General features: G+C 33.1%; 1 protein-coding gene across 3 annotated transcripts in view; it reads left to right on the top strand.

Moving 5' to 3' along the window:
- Nucleotides 1–19922, top strand: part of LOC113511570 (four and a half LIM domains protein 2) — a 217132-nt gene that overhangs the window by 54941 nt on the left and 142269 nt on the right. Inside the window, exon 2 of one of the 3 annotated variants that reach the window (XM_052894502.1) lies at nucleotides 6601–6686. In XM_052894502.1, the coding sequence (XP_052750462.1) occupies nucleotides 6601–6686 (86 nt within the window). Of the gene's footprint in view, nucleotides 1–6600; nucleotides 6687–18014; nucleotides 18313–19922 lie in introns of those variants that run through there. The other 2 variants (XM_052894501.1, XM_052894500.1) reach the window with 2 other exon arrangements.

Below are 19922 nucleotides of genomic sequence, written 5' to 3'. Positions count from 1 at the left end.
TTTGATTTTATTTCATCAATTGTAACTTGAGAACGTCCACGCTGGCGATTGTTGTGCAATATTCGAAAATGAAATTCGAGTATTTGATCTTGTTATTACGAAATCGAAGTCATTAGAATCTTTTGACGGATTAATGGATCGTAAAATATGGTTGAGTGCAATGATGACTGGCTCATCTGTCATACTCGGGAACGGGTGTTGTTTGTGAGGACTGGTTTACTTATGTTTGCTTTTTTATTTGCCATTTAAAAATACATATAAATAGAACTGATCACATAGCTCAAAGAACCTACAAACGATAGGGAGGAAAGGTTCTTGTGTGGCGACCGCGTACGAGTAAACGCAGTGTAGGACGACCCTCCCACTAGATGGAATGATGACCTAAAATGGGTTGCAGGGAGGCAGTGGATGCAGGTGGCTCAGGACCGTACCAGAGGGAGACTTTGTACAAAAGTCGATTGCTTGGGTACCTCTGTCCCATTCGTGTTTCAACCGTGAAGCAGTTGTGTTTGCATGGTTGTGTTTCGGTTTGAAGGGTGGGATATGGCGTGAATTTACTGGGTACAGAGGAATAACACCTGAGTCCTCAGGAATGGCAACACATGGGGGGTATCATGGGCAAAACAGTATACTCTGTTATTTCCATGGTACTGCTCATGTCTATAGGCGACGGTTACCACTTTCCATCAGGTGGGCCGTCAGCTTGTTTGCCATTCTAATTTGTATAAAAAAAAACCGTTCTTTATGGCAGTCTTTGGGGGAGGCCTATGTCCAGCAGTGGACGGATAATGGCTGAAATGTTGATGATGATGAATAGAACTTAATTCTAATTGTAGTCACAGTACCCATGCAAATGTAAAATTATCTTGTAAATAGATAAATAGATACTCTTTGTTTCCTCCAAATATATATATATATAAACAAAAAACTTATGCAACAATTGGAAAAGAGTAACTGTCGAGTTTCTTGCGAGTTCTTAGTAGATAACAACATTCCAAACCCAGTTGTATAATCATATAAAATTAAATGTGAAGCAGTTGTGTTTGCATGGCTGTGTTTCGGTTTGAAGGGTGGGATATGGCAGTGAATTTACAGGGTACAGAGGAATAACATCTGAGTCCTCAGGAATGGCAACGCATGGGGGGTATCATGGGTGAAACAGTATACTCTGTTATGTTCATGGTACTGCTCATGTCTATAACTTGTTTGCCATTATAAGTTGCATAAAAAAAAACTATTACAATTTTATATTAATTTTCATTAGGTTAACAATAATAAATTCATAGTAGTATGTTAAAAAATCCATCAATAAAATAAAATTAGATTCAATAAAATGTCAGTGCTATTTAATAAAAAAGTTTAAATTATATCATTGTTTAAATATAATAATTACATGAGTGTCCCTTAATATTTTCGAGTTCTCTCCAAGACTAATAACATTTATCGATCAGTCAGTTGTGTAACTCAATTTTAAAACTATTGAGCGAGTATATATATAAATAATTCTTTTTATGTCGGTTAAAAAACAAAACCGCATACAGATAATACATTGTAGAAAGGAGAGGGAGACTTTGTACAAAAGTCGATTGCTTGGTCACCTCTGTCCCATTCGTGTTTCAACCGTGAAGCAGTTATATTTGCATGGCTGTGTTTCGGTTTGAAGGGTAGGATATGGCGTGAATTTACTGGGTACAGAGGAATAACACGTATCATGGGCATCATGGGCGAAACAGTATACTCTGTTATGTCCATGGTACTGATCATGTCTATAGGCGACCGTTATCACTTTCCATCAGGTGGGCCGTCAGCTTGTTTGCCATTCTAAGTTGTATAAAAAAAAACTCGCCAGAACTTGAAATACTTTTTTATACAATATATTAATTTATATATTATACACTAAATTACAGTTACAATATATTTATATATTAAAAAAATAAAAATTAAAAAAAATACAACTTGGAATTGCAAATAAGCTGACGGTCCACCTGATGGGAAGTGGTGACCATCCTTAAATATAAAACAACAGCAGTACACACAATGGCTAATTGATATAAATTATTTAACGATGCGCATGCGCAATGTTGTAGCCGTTTGAACTGTCTCATTATTAATTGTTAAAGGTAAACATATATTTAATTAAATTAAAGGTAGTTTAGTAGTTAGATATCATTTTTTATAAAATATCAAGCTTGACTTTATATGACGCAGTACTGTCAGAGGTGTCCTTCTCTAGAAATCGTTCTGGTATGCGAACCCGGGCGCCCGAGCCGCTGTAGTGTCCCAATCCTTTCCGAAACTACAGCTCCCCCCCCCCCCCTTTCCTTTCATACAAAAATCCCTTATTCCTCCCATTTACCAAATTCCTTTACGCGTTTCCAACGTTCCCTTCCTTTTTTCTCAATCCTTTCCTCCATAACGTAGGTAGCGGAAACCACCAACAAATGCATTCCCGAAGAGGATCGACGTCAGGCAGGCGGCCGGTCGTAAAACCATAAACTAAGTTTTTTTGAAGTATGGAAAAACATATTACGCCGACCCCAAATAATAATTGGGATAAGGGTAGAACCGTCTTCAAAAATAAGGTTTTCAACTCGATTGTATTTTTTTTTTAATGTTTGTTACCTCATATCAGTTCGACGGTAGACGACAACCGACGTCAGAGATTCTATTAGAGACGCATCCCTGGCACGAAAGCAAAAACACCTATAGGCCAATAAAGAACTTCATTTTATTAATAAGAAATTAAATAAAAAAAAAAGATAATATTAATAGACATACTAAGAACAAGGAATAATAAAGACATAGTCCTAACTATGTTTTAATGTCAAATCTTTTGATTCAGTAATTAATATGTAGGTTTCATAAAAACTTTTTTTTTTGTTTGAAATACGTGTCTTACGTCTATAATTCCTAATGGAGGAAGGGAAGGGGATTGTTACTACCACTACCTGTCCAATTGCTAGCAATATACTCTTGTCAGGTTGACTTCCAGGTGGTCCCCCTGAAAACCATCCTGCTGATTTCCAGGCGTATTCATCACGGTGGGCTAACTGATCTGCCTTTTCATTCTCACCTATCATCCCTCACTGGTGCCCTGCCAGCGTATACCGTTAGCGCAAGCGAGGTTACCATTCCATTATCATCCATTAAAAAAAATCCTAATGGGGCAGTCAGAGGCATTTTGTTGACTATTTCCTTTGCGGTGAATTTATTATGAAATCTCTCTTTTAAAGTTGGTTAAAAGTGGATGTGATTCGTCATAATTACGGCTTCGTCACCCAACGTTTACAAAAAAATGAATGTATATTAATCAACGCCCAATACGATTACACGATCTATTCATTCATGTTTGTTCTATTCGCAACAAAAAACTGGCCATTTGTATAAATTTTGTCCTTGTATTATCCATATATTGTTTTTTTTTTTAGTTTTAAGCGGCGCGAACGAAGGTGTTTCACAATTATGTTTTTTTTTTTTTTTTATTTATTATATACGTAAATGCCAGTATCGTTTATCAATGCCTTCGATCGTCAATGATGGGCTGGACAAATAACTCGAACTCTTTGATAACAGATGACAGATATCGACCAGTTGGATTGTTAGTAATACGGACTACCAGTCCCTTTGCTAGCGGTACTAGTATACCCTGTCAGGTCGTTCTCCACGTGGTATTCCCAATCTTCAATCCCAGGTGTATTCATCACAATGAGCTACCTGACCTGCCTTTTCATTCACACCTGTCTTCCCCCACTGATGCCTCGCCAATATGTACCGGCGGCATGGTGGGGTTGACATTCCATTATCATTCATTAAAAAAAACTTAGTCCTTAGGAATATGTTATGTACATGGTACTGTTCATATTTTCATAGACGACGGTTACCACTTTCCATTAGATGGTCCGTCAGCTTGCTTGACATTCTAAGTTGTATAAAAAAAGAAAAAAAACATTAACGAATAACTGAGAAGGCAAGCGCAGCTTGAAGCGACCTCTTGCGCTCTAGAGTGACAATCTCAATAGTATTGCAGGAATTCGTTGGATACAAGTAACGTAAGATCCTACTTTGTGGCGAGACGTAAAAGAAAAGAGAAGAAAGATATCTTAACTGGTAGAAAATACCATCAGGCATTTCACCACCGCCCTGTAAACATGATCTAGTGTGCAAAAGTATAAATAAATAAATATCTCCGTTAATTATAAGGCGATTGCGACTACTCCTTTTACAATTTATAGGATTTATTCCCATGCTGGTCTCGTTTTAATTTTTACAATATACATACAACAATACTATTTTTACAATTACAGAAAAATACGCTATTTGTTCCGGACTAAAATCATACACACGAATTCACGTTCTAAATTCAAATATTTAAAATGTATTCGATTGCACTGCAAGAAGTATTTAAAATATTGTTTATTTAAAAGGTGTTAGAGAAACAGAGGTATTCAGAAAGAAGAGAGAACTTCAAAAAGAAGGAGATTCTTAATTTGGTTGTATCTTTTTTATTATAGGCTTACGCCAGTATGAACGAAATGATTAATTAAAAAAAGTGTTTTTATTATGTAAGCATCCAACCCGCAAATAAAAAAAAGTAATGCAACTGTTTCACGGCACAAACAAGAATATAATAATAAATTAATTTTCTCTCGACATGTTTTAAAAATAAAATCTAAATTTACGCAAGGTGAAAAATATAATATATAATAAATAAATCAATACTAAAATAATAGACTAAACAATTTTATCAATTGAAATTAAACAATATATATATTACTAAAAAAATAATTATATGTTACCCAATGAAATAAACTAGTGGCAGTGTTGGTAAATAATAGTTTGGTTTAAGTAAGCTATTCATCAATAGATGGCGCGATACTGAGCGTACTTCCTGTCGTTCAAACTGTAATTTTAACTGCTAGTGTACTATGCATGCAGTAGATGGCGTCCCATGTATTTCCTAAACATAAAACTAGACTATTTGATTTAATCTTAATTAAAATTAGTTAATCTGTACTGTATTAATTTTAGTTCTGATTATTCATTATTATTAATCATTTATAAATGATAAAACATTTGCTTCATTTTAACCAGTTTCCGAAAAGAGAGAGATTTTTATTTTAAGTATTGATCGTCTTACGCCTATTTTCCTTTGTCATTTTACTTTAAATTATATTTTCAAAGATTATTTATTCTTAAAATTTACATTTGAAATAATTTTATTGAATAATATTTTAAATTCGATTCTATTGTCTTGTTTTAGCAATACATTGTACAATTTCATAAAAACCCGAAGAGTGCAATGACCTCCCAATAAAATAAGGTACAAATCTAATAAGGGTCGTTTAACTGGCACTTCTAACCAAGGGTGTTGCAATTTGTCGAGCCATTTCGTAGTAACACATTTTACCTCTGTTTGCATGTCCATAAAAAGTCCACGCCCTTAGACAGCCCACAACCACCCACCTTCAAAACCAGTTTCTCTTGAGCTCTGTTCTTTCTCTTTATTCACAAATTGAAGCTACAACTGCGGTGTTTTATAAAGTTGCTCATGGTTCAAAGAAAATTGGACTCAGATGTTGCTCACCCATTGGCAGGTGACCACGATAGCGTCACCTTCACAATTGTATCGTTATCGTAAACTTAGACTAGTATTGTGCCGTCACCCCAACTGGAAACTACCCTCGTTTATTTGAACCCACTTAATATAGATTTCCTTTAAACTTTTCCATAATATGATGTCTTTAAAAACAAAATGTTTAAAATATATTTGAAATGAACTTGAAGCCCAAAAAAGTCTTCAAGACAATAAACAAAGTTTTCATTACCTGTTTCGGGAAGAATAACAAATACATCAACAACATGAAAAGGAGAAGAGAGTCAGTTGCTTCTGTATATAGAAAAACTACAAAATTTCTGACATCCAATCCGGTAAATTTATTAAAAAAATCGCCCAATACAAAGAAATATTGTTTACTGACGAAAATTTTGGAAGAATATGAACATCGATCTGTGAATCGTGTTAACAAATGTTATAACAATTATTCGGAAGATGAAGATGAGATTTTAGGTGAACGGGATCTTGATTACTATTTAGGTGTACGGAAAAAAGAAACTTATTGGAGAGATCCTGTGGGAAAGGAACAAATAAGAAAAGATTATCTAATATATCACTGCGGAATCAAAGAAGACGACTATAATAAAAATTACAAAATATCAAACTCCACGAAATCGTTTCACTTGACACATCCGAAACTAAAACAAGTGCCTTTTAAAATTTACAGAAAGAAAAGAAATCACAATTTTAAAGAAGGTGAATCGTGGTGCGAAAAGACGAGTATATTTAAATTATTTGTAAATAAAAAGGATAGTGATTATTCTACATCCGATAGTTATAGTGAATGCGACTCAAATGAAGACATAGTAGATAAAAATAATATGTCCAGTAACACAGATGGCATTGCGGAGAATATGACTGCGCATTTCAATTACCTTAATATACGTGACACACTTGATGCTATGTTGTTGATTAAGGTTCGTGTTACATATTTGAAACTTTTATTCATCTAAAACGTTAAATAAAATTCTTTTCTTTTGTTACAGGGAGTTCGAATAAAAGAGATATCAGAAGGGAGACCTTGCGACAACTGTCCAGAACTGTGTCCAGGGTTCATTCCACATGCATGGAGGTAAGATAAAAATATCTAAAAATGATAATAATCAAGCCAAACTGCGTTAGTAAATTAATTAGTAGAAAGTAAAGCAATGAATCTCGAAACCACATTAGCTTACATACTATTATTTTTGTTAATATATTAAATATTTGCAAAATCGAGTTATATTTTGGTAACTATTGTGTCTTAGTTGTGGCTATCCGAGTAGAGAACCGGAGTACGAAACCCATTCCAATGCAGAAAGGTGTAAGACAGGGTGATGTCATATCCCCAAAACTCTTTACAGCTTTACAGCTTTAAAGATGTTTGCAAACTCTTGGATTGAAAAAGATACTGTATAAACATCAATGGCATACATCACCCACCTTTGATTTGCCGATGACATAGTAATTATGGCGGAATCCCTGGAGGATCTGAATACTATGCTCAATGGTGTTTCTGAACTGGTATGTACTAAGATGAACATGGACAAGACTAAGATCATGTTTAACGTCCATGTCACGCCTATACCGATTATGATTGAGAACATTACGCTCTAAGTTCTCGATGAGTATGTATACCTGGGACAAGTTGTCCGAATGGGTAAGTCCAACTTCGACCGAGAGTTCAACCAACGAATCCAACTCGGTTGAACAGCATTCGGGAAACTACGCCACATATTTTCATCCAAAATACCTCAAAATTTGAAGATGAAGGTCTTTAACCAGTGCGTGTTACCAGTGATGGCTTACGGAACCGAAACGTGGTCCTACATATGGTATACAATGTAAAATGTATGGTATGCAAAAGTTACAACTTACTCAGCGGGCTATGGAGAGTACTACGCTCGGAGTCCCTTTAAATTGTGTCTTAGTTACAATCTGCGGTTTATTATTAATGTGTATAACTAACAATAAGGGTAAAGAAGGAAGAAGCTCAGAAAAACAAACAAATTTATCATGGTCGGCTTGACAACAACTCTAAAGAGTCGACGTCACTTAATAACCTAAAGTAATGTACTGCCTATGACAGCTTAAGATCACACTTTTATAAGATACCATCGACCGATATAAATGCTTTCAGTATATCTCCTTATAGTACGTAGATAACTGATTGTATATGAACTAAAGTAAAAAAAAAAACATGTCGATAATAGATTACTATTATTCAATTACGCAAATCACATCTAATTATAGAGTCATTAAACTTTTTGTTACCGGCATTACTGGCAGACGTATGTACACTATTCTAAATGTGATAAATATGTCAATAATCATAAAAACTCGTTTTGTTATCGCCCGGACGACGAACATTATTCTCGTTTCAGTTATAGATAATATTATCAAAAAATTTTAACTTCATTCACTTTACAAACATCGAAACGGTTAAACGTGATTAAAATCATCGAACGAGAGGATAATAAATAGCCTTGTAATGTAAGAAGCATAAGGTCATCGTCGCATGCGCTGAACAGAAAGGCAAAACATTTTATTTGCCACTGTCATCCGAGCGTTAACAGAGTACAGTCGTTTGTACACAGCATTGACCGCCGTGACCCGTGAATTATGTGTCTCTCATTGAAGCAATTAGAGTGTGAGGAAGTGTATCGTCGGATAACTAGAAATGAGAAAGAACTACCAATTTATGGGAATCAGAGGAAGATCCAAAAATTCCCGTCCAGAGAAAGGAACCATGCTGTTAGAAGAAAGAAAAACAACAACAACAATATGCATTCGTATGCCAATTGCCCCAGCTGTGCACGAATAGCCCAAGAAGAAAATAGGTGATAGTGCAAAGTGAAGATTGTGGTTACAATGATATTATTAAGGGAGTTATATTAATAATCACAAGTTTTAAAACACACTCATTGCTGTTTATTGGAACAATTAAGCCACTTAAGCCTGAAATATCTATTCTTCCAATTTAAAATGTAACTACAATATTATCTTATAAATCTCCAGTATTGAATAGTGACGCGTATGACGGGTATTGATAGTGATTATTTTATTAATGAGTGTTGTGTATGTGCTTGTCAGTTATATAGTCCAAAGTACTAAAATGAGTAATAACATATCCAGTTTTTGTCTCAATATGTAAATCGTATTTACATGTAACGAGCTGTAGGTATCTATTTTTCCAGCTGGATTTGCAAATATTATGAATGTTACCAATATTTTTATTGACTTGACTGTATTGCTATTGAAAAAAGACCAAGTGCAAATGAATGTTAACGTATAGATAATAAAAATATTGTGTCATATTCATGTTTCACACTGTATTGTATTTCTCATTTAGAGCAATAAATGTTAATACAGTTGTCACGACTATATATTTCTTGTCATATATTTTTTTAAACTTACCTCACCGAATGGCGACAATCGAAAACATTTTTACTAGTAGAAGCATGTGTTTTAAATCAGCTGGACTTATTGTCCTATTACTGTAATTGGTAGGGTGGTAAAGTAAGTGAATCAGTTCTAGGGGCCCCGGAGCGGGTAAATTTATTGACCTACCGTAAAAGTGTTCGTTGATACAAGTAGTATGAGGGGGTCCCAGATAATGGACCTCAAATTTATTAAGCCGGCTATTGTCTACGGTTGATTTTAATTTTTAACTAAACGAGGTGTTTTTTAGCGGAAATCTTTTTTTTTTTTTGTTATTTTGTTAGTCGAATGGATATAAATGGTAGCAGAGTGAAACAAAATAATTCTAATCATAAATAAAAATGTATATAATCAATAAATGATTTTAATTTATAAAAAATAATGAATAAATATGATTACGAATTTATACAAGTACCTCTAAATACTTAATTCGAGAATAATCTCTAAGTACTTATCTACTGTTACCATTAAAACTTAGCATTATATGTAAACTTAGCATTTTCATCATATCATATCAGCCATTAACTGTCCACTACTGAACATAAGCCTCTTAGGGGGTTTTGCTAATGTTTGTTACGCTTGGCAGGTAGGTTGTCAACCGCAGTTAGGCTTTGGAGACGTTTTAAGAGAAACGCTGCTGCCCATTCGTTGACCTTTAAGTTTCCGATGTCGCCTCTTAAGACATCCACGGGAAAGGAAGAGGTGACCTTTCCTATGCCGGGACGACACGGCGAAAACTTAACATTCTTCATGCCCATATTTTGCCGATTAAATTAGAATTGAGGCAGAAGTGAGCTTTAGATGAACGGAATTAATATAAGTATCTCCGGGTTGAGCTTTGTAAAAATAGTTTCCTATTGCCAATATAAATAAAAAATGAAACTTTAAATCGATTAGACAAAATAAATTATTTTGTAAAATTACATAAAGAAGCAAGTGTAATCAAAATAAGTTACGTTAGCCCAAATAATATAACGATAATAACCTTGTGATTAATTTTATATTCTAATAAATGCAAGAAACGTTAGGAAGGAAAAGCCTGTTCAAGGAATTAATTTTTATTATGGTCTTATTATTATTTCTATTTCAATTTAAATGAATATGTAATTTATAATAATGATATAAAGTACAATTTTGTTTACTGATTCTACATCTATTGTTGCCTCTTCACCTTGTTTCTTGTGATGCTGATTTTTTGTATACATATTAAATCTAATTGTACTCGCATTTTTCTTTCAATATAATAAGTATATTATGGTTTACTAAACAATAATTACCGTAGCCCTAGAGCAGTATTTACAAAATAAGATTTTCTATACTACGTAGTGTACCAAAGATGCTAGCTGTATAAATTCAAAAATATTTATAAATATATATGCTCACGACTGTAATCCCTGATGGGGTGCTCAGGTAAATAGTCGACTGTTGCCATTGTGATGATACAATTCGTAAAAATGACATTTGTATTGGATATAACAGCTTGGAATAAATTCAACAACCTCATTTGTGGTCTGAGAGATACGGTCTTGAATCGTATCTAGTACGAATTAATATTTATTTTTTTTTTATTTTAAAAATTATCAATATATTTGAAAACTGTTTGTTACATTTAGGGATACTAAATAAGGTTGTAGCTCATACCGGATAGTAGAGATATGTGAATTCGAATCCTATCGGATCAGCTTGCCGGAATATACTTTTTCAACCTATTAATAAGTTTTCAGTATTTTTGGAAGTCATTTTATGGAATACAAATTGCATATAAACCTTTCGAAAACAATATTTAAATTAGCGTGAAACCCATTGCGTGGTTTAAAAAAAGTAAGCTAAGAAAAAAACAAATGCGGCCTCACCCTTATACTGTTTAAAGAAAAGTGCTTCATAATGTATAAAAACTTTATAAGAATTGAACAAGCAATTTACCAGACGTTTATAAACACAATATCTGATTGCTTTTTACTTACTGTATAAATTCATGAAATATCAGTAAATAGATATTAGAACATTTTACTAAGTATTTATAATATACATTCTATATAAGTTATATATATTCTATATAAGTTATATATATATTATATATAAGTATTTATATTATAATTCACCACTGCCAAAATAACAATAATTCTATCATAATATCTGGCACTTGTTTGGCGTTCGAAAGTGGAACTTGTTTACCAAGTCTTAATTGTAGAGATTTAGTAAAATAATGTATACTTACCTAACTACATTTGATACAGAAAATTTACATGTATTTAAAATATGCAGTCTAAAATTATCTTAATATGTGTATGTCCATAGAAATGTTTCGAGAAAAACGGGTCAACTTTTTCATACAATTTTGCGTAATGTTAAATAAGTTATGAGTGATTCCTTCATAACTTCTATATTTATTATGTCTTATAATTTTTGCATCTTTTTAATGCATAAACACTCATTTTATTTATTAAATAATACGTCAAGATACATTTTATCCATCCAGTATATATAGTATATATTAGAACACTAGTAAAAAAACGAATCAGCTAATTTGACAATTAGCTGACAAACAGTTGACCCGTTTTTTAAGCTCGTTGTGATATCTATATAATCTAACATTACATCATTAATACATATGACTATGGAAGGTATTCACTGCATTTACATTATTTTATGTATGCAGTATGTAAAACAATAGAACAATAGAGTAGATATTAAGGCCATCTCCCAAGACAACTAAATTTTAAACTAAACTTTAGGTATTAAAAATAAAATATATAAAATAAAAAAAAATACACACACACACAGTTGTCTATAATCTGTAGGTAGAAAATACTGAAATTTGTCAAGTGAGTACGTAGACGAAAACCAGATAACGTAAAAAGACTTGTGATCACCGGCAGAGTTTCAAGGGACAAAGAAGTAAAAGACGTTCACCAACAAGATTAAAAGGCGCAATTCAGAAGGCCAATGAAGTTACAGAAATCTATTATACTAGCTGTATTTAACTGCTTTATTCGTGATCGTATAGCAATATCGAATAGCCTATGATCATCCTCAAAAAATAAACTATTAAATGAAAAACAGAATTTTTCAAATCCAGACCAGACACTTCTGAAGATTATTTTAACAAGCAAAAAAATAAACTTTTCCTCTTTATTAGTATAGATTATTAAAAATATGAATAAATAAACATTGAAAAGACATGAATGAAACCTTTATCTTAGAATTGTAAAATTAGCAAAGATATCTACTGCATTAATATTTTATATGATATAATGTTTATTTATTTACGTAACTGCATTGATCATATGAAAGTACAGTACATAAGGTAGATTTAATGCTAGTAGAATCCTCTACAAGTCTCTGTAATAATAATTATTAAACTCCAAGATACAAGCAAGTGTCTACTTGTAATTAACATACTCGTATGTAATAGCTTACTGCTTGTTGTATATACCTACACCATGGGTTGTTATTTACATTCTACTTCTGATTCATCCATGAATTATTAAGTTAATAAATTTGCATTACAACAATATAATTCAATGTTAATCAAATTCATTTATTTATTTCAATGCACAATTATATAAGTAAGTGTTCATATGGTGTACTTAATGCCTAATGGCGTTCTCTACTAGTAAACTATGTAATACAAAAAACTAAAATAAGTACAAATTAAGTTCGAATATTGAAAACAATGAAAATAAATATAACTACTACTTAAATAATGTAAAAATATTGAATATTTATCATATTCAATATTTTTACATGATTATTTTTAAATGAGAATACCAGAAAAAAAGACAAAGAGATTAAAAATATTACTGTTACAATTAAAAATTTTTCAGGAAGTGAACCTGTAGTTTAGATTTAAAGGTAGATTTATTTTTAATAGATTTATTATCAAGAGGTATCTAGTGTTTAATGGCCTGAGTAGCAAAGGGATAAGTAATTAGCCCAGTACGAGGGGTTGGGATATGGAGAAATAGTATCTTATATGGACGAAGGCAACGAGAAGCATTGTCTCCATAATATAATGGAATTCAAATTTAAATTTGAGATACCTTGGAGAATTTGGATAGTATAAAACAGAGTGAAGAATTGGAGATATTATATGAACAAAGTTGTGGCGTTCCTATTGATTTTAAAAATACAAAAAGTTTCTAGGTTTTTTTAATTATAACAGTACGAAAACCCCGCTTGAGTTATTGGTAGCTATATAATGCGAGGTATCAGTAAGAGATGATATATATACGAAGATGAAGTCAGGGGGTTTACCATAAAATAAAATTTTGAATTTTCGTATTCAATTTCGTGTTTTCAGTATACCGAAATCAGCCTATTAATGAAGCTTAGCATTTCATTCGTTATAAATCCTACCATAAAAGTCCAAAGGAACGATATTTTAATTTTTAAAACAGTATACGTAATGTAATTATAATATAAAATTTCTGTTTCTTTTGACCTCAAATATTCGGAAAACATTTCATGGTACGCCCTTAGATTAGTTGGCAAATTTTGATAAATTCGCCACGAATTAACTAATATGGTGTCAATGGGAACCATCGGAAAGACAACCATACTGCTTAAACTTATTAATTCGATTACTAATATTCCCCCATCCCTCTATTGTAAATAAAATATACAAAGTTTATAAACAAACTTTCATAAATATTATTTCAATAATACATACATTGAATTATTATTACTCTTTACGTCTGAATAATTATTAATATTTAAATATATATATGAAGTTCTTTGTATTATATATATTATATATGTATAAGAAATGTATAACATTTCTTTACTACTGAGTTAGGTATAGCAATAAATAATAGGCCGATGATAACAACCGGATTCAAATGTTATCAAATACAACACTATACCTTCACAATAATGTTGTGATAACATGACCACAGATAATAACAATACATGACTCAAATACTCTCATCACATTATACAAAGAATACACAAAGGAACTATGTCCTTAGATATATTTTGTTATTAATATGCATTTCTTATTATATCCTCATACTATATATGCTTGGAAGTGAAACCAAGTTTATAATTAGAAATCAAGCCAATGAACTCGAGGTACGCCATCTACCATGGAATAGTAGAACTAATGGCGGTAGTATTTATTGTGCATCGATGTAACTACTAGTTAAGCCATATTATCAATAGATGGCAGGGGACGAAAATAAAAAGTGACAGTTTTGAATAGTAATTTTTAAACGTACATTGTACCAGTCTGTTATTGTTATCTTGATTATTATAAATTGTATGAAAATATTGTTTCTAAATATAAATGCACTACTATATGATGGTGATATTTTATTATTGATTTAAAATAAAAACTATGTTCACGACTAACCTAGGTGGGATAGTCAGATAAGTATTTTGGTTAACTGTAGCTGTTATAGTGGACGTAATACTTGCTCAATTTTGATGAGCATATTTCAATATAACGAATTAAGCCACCGTCGATCTAATTCATTTAGTTTGTAAACGATGTTTTTTATCATCGGAAATTTAAATAGACACACATTTTTTTTTTTTTTACTCTGAGGTCTAACTATCTATACTTTTACAACGATTTACATAACAGAGTCCATTTTTATAATTGCATTACGACTCCGTTTACGTTTACATCGAGTATAGTACTATTTGTGACGTCAATAAACCTAGCTGCGCCTCTAACGGACGATTTCGGAAATTTTCATACAAACATCTAACCCTGCCAGGAGGGTGGGGGGAGGGATTATTAGTAATGAGGTCTAATAGCACCATTGCTAGCAATATACCCTATTAGCTACTAATGGGTGGTAATGGAATGGTAACCGCGCCTGCGCTAATAGTATACGCTGGCAGGGCACCAGTGATAGGTGACGATGAAAGCAGGTCAGTTTGCTCACGGTGACGAATCCACGCGGTTCCTCCTGGAAACTATCATGGTTAATTCTAGTCGAATAAATTATGGTGGGCCAACTGACCTGCATTCATTCTCACCTATCATCTTCCACTGGTGCCTCGTCGTTGTAACGATATATAGTGCAGGTGAGGTTACCATTCCATTACCACCCATTTTTTTTGGTAGGTGAAAATGGTATGGTAACCCCGCCTGCGCTAACGGGATACTCTGGCAGAGCACCAGTGAAGAGTGATAGATGAATGAAAACAGGTCAGTTAGCCCATCATGATGAATTCATCAGGAATTAACCATGATAGTTTCCAGGAGTAACCGCGAGGAGGTCGACCTGGTTGGGTATATTGCTAGCAATGGGATTCTCAGTCTCCATTACTAACAATCTCTTACCCCCCTATTATCACCCATTAGTAGCTTATAGGGTATATTGCTAGCAATGGTGCTATTAGACCTCATTTACACCCATAAAAAATACATCTGCCAGGATGACTTAGAAGAGTTGTCGACGTCATACAAATCACATTAAGCGCTACATTAAGTTATTATAATATTAAATAAAAAAAATTTTATTCAAGTAAACTTAATAATAAGCATTTTTGTATAGTAATTTTTTTTATTAAACTACCGCTCAGTTCGAAATGCTATTTTAGCTAAGAAGAACGGACAAGAAACACAGCTGTTGTTTTTTTTTTTAAATACAAATTAATAATAATAATAAAAGTAATTATTATTAATTTAATTTATTTATTTTAGACAACTTGAATCCATTTTTGTTAATGAGTTTACTTTAAAACTATGTTAATACTTAATCACTAATAATGATCTAGTCCTTTCGACAGGCATTCTCACGAGAGGGCTATCTAATTTATTGACAAACATGTTCAGGATACTGTTGCCACTCCTGCGTATTCTATGTAAAAACGAAGCTGTTTTTTACGCTAGACTGCGTCAAAACTAATGATGGACGTAGACATTTTAGCCCGGTACCTATTTTTTTTTTATGAATGATACTGGAATGGTAACCCCGCCTGCGCTATCGGTATACGCTGGTGAGGCACCAGTGAGGTACGATAGATGAGGATGAAAGCAGGTCAGTTAGCCCATTGTGACGAACTCCACTAGAATTAAGCACGATGATTTCCAGTGGGAACCGCGTGGAGGTCGACCTGATAGGGTCTATTGCTGGCAATGGGTCAATTAGACTTTATTACTAACAATCCCTTTCCCCCCGCCCAGTACCTATTGTAGTCTCATGTAATAATTTATCATAAAAATTCACAAGGCAAAGTTATGGCACAGAATAAATGTCTAATATTATTTATTGGATGGGGGGAGGGGATTGTTAGACTATCAATCCTATTGCTAGCAAATTACCCTGTCAGGTCGGCCGCCATGTGGTCCTTTTTGGAAACTATCGTGCTAAATTCCAGGTGTATTCATCACGATCGATTTTTATTCACGTGCATCATCCCTCACTGGTCACGAGCCACCATCATCCACCAGCGTATACCGGTAGCGTAGGCGGGATTACCATTCCATTATCATCTAATAAAAACAAAAATGTGGCAGACATTGTACGACTATGGCCTTATTAGCCTACCTAATCATAGACAAATATTGACTGTAAACTCGTAAGTGTTCTAATGTCTATGCTGTGATGTCATAGTGATAATCTTTTAGGTTAATAATATCAATTGACAAGGGACACAATTCATAGACAGTTTTTAACACATTTTTTTTTTATTATCCTCAAATAAGCTTTTCAAGTTGCCTGTATTTTTTTATGTGCATATTATACGCTTTTTTTCTCGGATTCTAAAACTATTTTGATAATTATTCATGTAATAGAGAGGATTCCTATTCCGTGTCAGTTTACGTTACGTGGGAATACGTGAGAATGAAAAGGCAGGTCAACTTGGTCCATCGTGATGAATTCACCTGGAATTCAGCATGATGGTTTCAGAGGGGACCACGTGGAGGTCGACCTAATAGAGTCTATTGTTAGCAATGGGGCTCTTAGAGACCATTATTAACAATCCCTTCCCCCAGATGTAGATAGTAATAGATACCTCAACTTGATGACCTACTTCATTTTCATCTGTCATCTATCACTGGTGCCCCGCCAGTGTATACCGATAGCGCAGGCGGCGTTACCATACCATTTTTTTTAATGGATGAATGGTAACCCCACTCGCGCTATCGGTATACATTGGTGGGGCACCAGTGAGGGATGATAGGGGAGGATGAAGTCAGGTCAGTTGGCCCATCGCGACGAATTTGACAATAATTAATCACGATGATTTCCAGGGGGAACCGCGTGGAGGTCGACCTGACAGGGTATATTGCTAGCAATGAGAATTAACGTCCCTATTACTAACAATCCTTCTCCCCCCGTTACCATACCATTATCATCCATAAAAAAAAAAAACTACCTACAACTTATTAATATATCATAATTAAATTGTACCTAAACGATGTTTGTGCATGAGAGATACATATTTAAGAAAAAATAATATGAACGATCTTAATAAGACCCTTAAAAGTCAAAACAATAATTCTTAAAAAAAATAAAATGTTTGTTAGTGTATCTGTATGTTATCAGGTTTTCAGTTACATCCAACTTAAAATGTGGTAACTCTTTATACGCCATCTAGAAGTATACGAAATAGTGGACATAAAACTAGTATTATCATACAAACATTTAGGTATTTAACAAGTGTATTTATGTATATCTGACACTTTTCCATTTATTTAGATACGTATATATTCATCTCATTGTCAAAAATGGCTGTAATATAAACAAACACATGAAACGTGCATAGACACACGCTTTGTTTTACTGTCGACTACTTTTGCTTATTATCACTACAGAGGTATGTATGACATCACCACCTTTGCCATTACATTACAAGCGTTCACGTAAAAACACTCGGTTCGCGGAAGAAATGAAATGGTCTCGCTTGGCTGAATGAGTACGTTCCTTCGCCTATATCCCTTGAACTTGATAGCGAAAAACCGCGCGAAGGTAAACAAAACAAACACCGCGGCGACTCCTGGTAACTCGTTGACTGTCGACGAGCATTTGTCATTTGGAAATCAAACGCGTCGCTCGCTGGAGCGCTAGTGTCCTCGCGCGCGCTCCGCGAAGTTTCCAAACGTGATTCTGACGTTTAGAAAATAAAGCGTTCCTTTTTCAAATATTTAAAAAGTGAGTGTATAGATTGCGGCCAGTGTGTTAAGATATTTTATAGTGTTGGGCTAATTGAAGTGAATGTGTTTTTTTGTTGACAATATCATGTCATTGTTAGTATTCATGAAGGAAATGACAGCAAAATAACCGATAAGCAGCTGATACTGCGAGTGTACACATTAGGTATTCCTCCATAGATTATTATTGATAGCAACTCCACATTTTTTGATAGGTTACGTTAGTTGGTTATCGTTCGTAAATTTGCTAAGTATTGGATATTGATCAACTTAGGTACTTTCGAATTAGGTACTTTAGGAATTTCGAACCTAAATTAATACTGCTTACCTTTATTTATAAGTTAATAGGATAAGAATAGGTACATATCCATAAAAAAATCTCTGGATGTTTATAATATTTATGATTTAAGGTAATTTCAAATAAATTTTTACCCACTACACGAAAGAACTGATAATCATAGTATCTAAGTTTAGTGAAATTTTCTATTTATGATTAAAAAGTGAAACATCTTAGACCCTTTTACTTACACAGTAAATCTTTTCGTTTACGTATGTAGATCGAGTATACAAGCAAGTAGGTAATTAGGTAATATGAGCTATAGACGAAAAATATACCTTAAGTATAAATAATTACAGTCTATTACCCATTTCATTATGGTCAGCTGTTTGTAATTTAAAATAATATTAAAGCAAATTGGTAGGTAGCTACGACGTTTACTTACTTTTATATTTTAACCAACAGACAAGAGTATTCTCAATTTTACTGGTCTCCGATTATGCAACAAATTAAATAGGTATTTTTTTAAGGTTTTGTTTATGCGTAAATTTCGTGTTCTTTTTTAGAAAAATAAAAATATAATCCCGAACATAGAGAAAGAAATCACTACGTTATTTAAGAGTTGATATTGTCTTTTATTTAGTAAAATGAATCTATGCAACCAACTAGAAGTATCTTTACAATAAAATATTTTTAATAGCTTCACAGCTTTGGATATTTCTTTTCATCGCGTCTTTAACTTAAATTAGTTCCATTGTACTAACTAATCTTCTAAAAGAATTTATCTTATTGATCGCATATCGTGGTGTCAGTATACACAAAAATTTAATAAATATTTATAATGGTGTGCAAATGTTTATAATATGCCTTTATCCAAAATATCGATTTAGACATAATAAAAGACCTAAATATTTTATAGTATAAAATTTTCAAATTCAATGCATAGGTTGATTTCATACAATTTTTTTTTTCGAAGTAATGCCGCCCCACTCAGGGCTATAATCCCTAATGCCTTAGATAGAGGTATGTGTCAATTGTTTGACTCTTTTACTTACTAAATTAATAATTATTTGAATACCTATATCAACAAGTTTTATTTCCTATCGCCCAGTACGTATATCAGCAGAATGGATATTAGATACAAATTACTACCTGATAAATAATAACAATATATTATATAATGATTGTCATGGATAAAATATTAGCTAGTATATAACAATAACAACGGACATGTTGGTACGTCCATTGGATAAATTTAATAATATGAAGTGCATTTTGTCCAGTACTTTGTACGCGTGGATTTGAGAAATGAGAGAACAAATTAAATAGATCACTTCTGGATGGCGTATCAAAATAAGACATATGTATATTAATTTTTAAGTTAGATATTCAGGAATACAGCTGTGAAAACCGCAACCAATTTGATTTTTTTTTTTCTAATATTTTGATGTTTTGATGCAAACAAGCTGAAGGCCCATCTGGAAAGCGGTAAGCATTGC

The sequence above is a fragment of the Galleria mellonella genome, unplaced genomic scaffold (assembly GCF_026898425.1).
Source record: "Galleria mellonella isolate WM207_F2 unplaced genomic scaffold, CSIRO_AGI_GalMel_v1 utg213, whole genome shotgun sequence".
NCBI lineage: Eukaryota > Metazoa > Arthropoda > Insecta > Lepidoptera > Pyralidae > Galleria > Galleria mellonella.
This window is presented reverse-complemented; position numbering and strand designations above follow the sequence as displayed.